Source organism: Pyxicephalus adspersus, chromosome 4, assembly GCF_032062135.1.
Source record: "Pyxicephalus adspersus chromosome 4, UCB_Pads_2.0, whole genome shotgun sequence".
In the NCBI taxonomy this organism is placed as follows: domain Eukaryota; kingdom Metazoa; phylum Chordata; class Amphibia; order Anura; family Pyxicephalidae; genus Pyxicephalus; species Pyxicephalus adspersus.
In genome coordinates, this window is record NC_092861.1 from 106,382,401 (window position 1) to 106,387,625 (window position 5,225).

The 5,225-nt window shown below is 41.8% G+C and overlaps 1 protein-coding gene across 1 annotated transcript in view; it reads right to left on the bottom strand.

The window, feature by feature from the left end:
• The window catches only part of CRIM1 (cysteine rich transmembrane BMP regulator 1), a gene marked incomplete in the record, with an annotated part of 392,052 nt that extends 387,578 nt beyond the window's left edge, over window positions 1-4,474 (bottom strand). The window contains 1 exon segment of the mRNA XM_072409242.1: window positions 3,366-4,474. Within this exon segment, the coding sequence (XP_072265343.1) occupies window positions 3,366-3,678 (313 nt within the window).
• Window positions 4,475-5,225: the final 751 nt, after the last annotated feature.

Here is a 5,225-nt window from a genome sequence, read left to right on the forward strand (position 1 = left end):
AATCTACCACACGGAGGCACGTAAGCATCTGCAATATAGTTGTCTGAAATCCTTACAACGTACATAAATGAGATGGAAGATTAAAAGTTTTTTTTAACAAAAGAAAATTTAATTGTGGAGCCACAGAACTCCAACCACAGTTGCAACTATTGCAGTTATTGTTAATTCATACACGTTGAATTGAAGATCTTTCTAAATACCCTATTGAAAACAAACTAAGCTGCATCAACAGGGATGAGAACCAGTCACAGCGGAAGGAAAGAGCTATTTGAAATGCATTTTTATGCAGTCTAAACTTACAAGTGTGACTATTTAATAATGCATACATATATTATAACGTAGATACTTGGTGCACACTAAAGTTACTCTGCCACCATATGCCACCTTTTGTACACCCCATAGGTTCCCAAATTAGGTTTAAGATTACAGTGGCTGCAGACTGAAATGCAAAGGTAACCTAATAAGATTAAATTACCAAATGACACTTTTAGCATTCGTATCAACAATATTGTTATATGATTTCAAAAGAAAATTCTAGCAGAAGCTGAGCTGCCCTTTAAAAGTTGGATTTCTGGGTCGCCAAAAGTCTTAACAGTTTCCCATAACAGTTTATGTTCTTCTTCCTTCCCTCCTTTGAGTCGGCTCACTTACTACTAACACAGGATTGTTTTAACCCCTGATGCATTCACTATTACAAATTTCAAAATAATCAGCAAAAAAAGTTAGTATAAAAACTATGAATTTTAATGCTGGTATACAGGTCAGTGGATTTAAGCAAATATATGGGTAAGATCTCACAAACAAAAATTCTGCTTTAGGTGACCTGATGCTTTTAAGTAAATGTGACCATATTCAGCCAGGCTCCTGAATTTGACTATTGCTTCTGATAATCGGGTTATTTTATTTAAAACAATGGTGAGCGTCTCAAGCATTAGAAGGCTCTTGCTATCCCACAGGGAGATCTTCCTACTTGTAGAGAAATCTCCCAGCAACTCTTCTAAGGAGTTTGGTACTGCTGTCAGCATTGGGAAAAAGATCACAGAGTTTTGTAGCTAGCCTTACATCAGATTAGTTCAGCTATTTAGGATATGCAAACGCTGCCTTTACTGACTGTACTTAACCTTTGTTTCAAATTCAAAAAGCAGCACGATAAAAAATCTTAAAGCTGTAAATCTCAGTTTTGCTGAAAAGTATGATAAATACACAATCACACTTAATTACAGAATATTTATAGGTAGTGTTAATATGCCAACGGATTACACATGAGGCAACAGAGGGACAAAGTATACTATCAATGCCATTTCCTCAGGAGGATGAGCGAGTTGTCTCTGCAGCAGTAAATGATATTTAGGATATTTCTTGTTCAGTCCGCAGCACAGTGCAATAGACTTAAGTCTGACAAGAGAGCAAGGAAGAAGGCAGGGAAAAGCAGCATTAAACATCTGCTGGTGACTTAGAAAGCCTCTGGAGACCGTCTCTTACTAGAACACAAGACAGAGGCCTTGAAATGGAATCACTTTAGATAGCATCACGCAATTCCTAACTCTTTCTTCAGGAAGGGCTAATCTTTCAGTCTTTGCAATGAGACCTGCATGTGCCATTAAATAGAAATATATTTTACCTATTCCCATTTCAGAGGGTTTTATCCATACCATGTGTCTTTTGCATTACCAAGCATTTAAAATCAATGGATAGCTGAAAATAACAAATGACAAATCTAAATGTCTTACACATATAGTGTTATGTGGATTTGTTTAACGGAGCAATGAAAGGAGCAATGATCAGGTGCAAAGCGTAGTTTCCACAGCAACCAATATTTAACCTTTTATCAGTTCAGAGCAGAGATGATAGCAGATGATTGATAATGGTTGCAGTTGGTTACTTCACATGACTTCATGCCTTATTATACATCCAAATATCTTTAGGAATAAAGGTAACAGGCGATATGAACATGGTGGATTGTTGAAGAGTTTGTAGACTTCTCGGTCACATGCTGTGCCTCGGTTCTGGAGAACACTAATACACAATGCTACATTTATTTACATGCATGACATGTTACTACTATGTGATCTAAACAGAAAAAGCACCGCACAATAATATCAATATAATAATTTCCAGTGCAGGGCCACTTCCTCTAGAAATAGAAATCTATCACATAGAAGAATAGTCAATAATAACAACAATTAGTTAATATTAATAATGGTTTCCTAGACGCAAAAGTCCAAGCAATGAGGATTGAAAACTACACTATAAAAAGTTGATTATTCTGGATTATAGACCCCTTGTAATCTATAGAGACGGCTGTCAAATGAAGGAATGGGGTGGGCTTGATGTTTCAGTAGCTGTGGCATTGTTCAACCTGTTGCATTACGGATACAGTTAGATTGTGGAATGCCAGCAAACCCTGTGTTGACAATTTTAAAACTACAACTCAATGGACATCACCACCAAACTCTAAAACCTAATATTTGAGCATTGGGAATGAGGAATATAAATATATTTTAACAAACCCTACCACACTCATCCATACAAATGTACAAAATGTAGAAAGCAATCAAAGAATGAGCCAGTGTAATCTAGCTCTTCTATCATGGAATTCATGTCCTCACGCCAAAGATCTCTTTTGAACATGATCAAGCATCCTCTTGGGATCCACTGCATCACATCTCTAATTCCTGCACTACTAACCACAATCCCAGCTCTTGTGGACTGACATTCTTTGCTTTTTAATAAGTCACACATGACTCCGCTTCCATTATCCACATAAAACTCTTCCCTGATCTCTTACGGGTCACCAACATTCTACACATGGAAGATCTTCTGTTTTCTATAAATACCAGCACCGGTGTCTATAGCATTCTGTATAGAAATATGACATGTGCATGCTTTTTTTTTTAGGCACTTTTTCCCATTGCAAAAAGGAGGTAAAACCCAAGTTCATGTGATTAAAGAATGTCTTTTTACTAACCAGGTCATATCCTTGGGTACTAAAACAATGTGATCAGAAGCATCCTATGCCTGCACACTGGGATCCAGGAGCCTGGATTAGCTTCCACTACAAGATATTTGGCATCAGATTGCTTATCCAACACAGCATCAGCAATCTAGTAAAGCAAACAAGCCTATTATTAAGCATACACGGTTTGTGTAGAATGATAGTCGCAGGCTATCCTGATTATTTCTGATCGCTCAGTACCTATTCCCTGGCTGTGTTTGCATCCAACACAATATTAATAGATGACAATAAATCATTAATCAGCTGATAATGGCAGCCTATAGCTGTCACAGCTCCTGATGTCTCCATCTAGCAGACATCACTCAGTGTGATCATGGAAAAGTTGCAGTGAAATATGTGAGCACCATACCTTCACAAAGCCCCACTTCATACTCCGTGATGGAGTCGCCATTAAGCGGGGGGCGGATCACACAACGCAAGCCCCTGTCGCACGCTCCATGCAGCCCGTAGACTCCCCCGCAGCTCTCGTTCTTCTGCCGGGCGCACATGAAGCAGCAGCCGCAGATGCCCAGAACTATACTCCCCGGGCAGTTCTTGGGCTCCTCGCATTTCGATTCATCGCACGGTAAGCAAACCAAAGCCCGACCGGCCGCGGGCAGCAGCACGAAAAGCGCCAGCCCCAGGTGCCAGAGACGCAGCGCCTTGCCATCCGCCAGGTACATCCTTCCTCTGCTCCGGGCACCACGCAATAGCCTGAAATATCGAAGCCTCTTCCTGCTTTGTATTCCGAGGGGGAAAGTACGTCAGAAATTCCAAACACTTCCACCTGTGCAAAGTTTGCGGGAATTACAGCGGGGAATGGAGTGCGGGCAGCATGTTCATCTGCTTGCTGAGGGAACTGACGCAATGACACCACATAGAAATGAGGAGAAAAAAAACTTTCCTTCTACTTCTCCCTTCCACAAGAACTTCTGCCAGGATAGAGCACAGGGGTAATCCACTCTGTAAATGGTCAAAGTTCTCTCAGCTTCCTTCCTTCCTCAATTCCTCCGTTCATGTGCTAAAGACAAGCGAGCCCAGTGCCTCCCGCCCCGCCGTGTGTCCGCCGCTCCGTATGTCACGCTCCCCTTTCTTCTTCTCCGTGCTGGCTTTACTTTTCTCCTCTTGTTTATCGCTCTTACAGAAAACGCACCCTAGCTGCTCACGCTTCCTCCTCCTTCACTCTGACGTCACAGAAAAGGCAACGCCCCCAGCCAAGTTCAACCTTCTAATTGGAACGCTCCCTGTCGTCTCGCCCTGCCCATCCTCTCCATATATGGAACGAAGGTAAAACTGGACAAGTTGAGCTTTCTTCGCAGTTAGACTAATTATACAACAGAGCGAATGGGAATTTCTTCATCTCCCGGTCTATATAATGCTTCCCAGCTCCTGTTCTCCTCTTCCCCGCCCCCCTCCATTCTCAGCACAGGAGGCACGAGTGAGTTAGCAGTAAATCCTCTGTTTCTGGCTCTCTCCCTCCCAGCTTCTCCTCTTTCCTCCCTCCCCTTTCCTGAGCACAGGAGACACATCCAATGTAGTTATGATCGCAATCTTCTGTGTCTCCCTCCCTGCTCTATCCTCCCTCCCCTTTCCTGAGCACAGGAGACATACAAGTGACTTACAATCACAATCTTCTGCTGCTCCCCTCCTCCTCTATTAAAGGAGACACATTAGGTGATCCCACCATCTATTTGCATGGTGTTCCTCTTGTTTCTGGTTGTGCCAGGATTTTTCCATTCTCCTGGGGTCACTTCTCCATTGATTGGTGATTTGTCACTATGATGCTTCCTGACAATCATTGGATCTGATCATTGGTAGATGGGTTTGCTTTTTGCATGAAGCACATGTCATGGTGGGATGGATGTATTGGTGTCACATAGAGGGACCCACACTGCAGGTGTCTGTCCCTTCTATGGGAGTCCTCACTGCACATGTCCTCTAGGATCCGACCCTAACAAAAATAATCTTTACCGCCTCTTTCTAGATTTAATAAAATGGAAGCATAATTGATTCAATTATTCAAATTTATTATAAATGATTACACAAAAACTGCCCTGCTTAAACTTTTCACACTCTTTGATATTGATTTAATTATATGTGTACACACACGGGCGCCGCCATCTTCACCTCTTCTTCCTGATTCCACGTCACCCGACCCAGGCGCGAGATCAGGTGATGTAGGTTGGAAAAAAACTTGCCGATCTCTCAAAAAAAACAACAGAATTTTTAC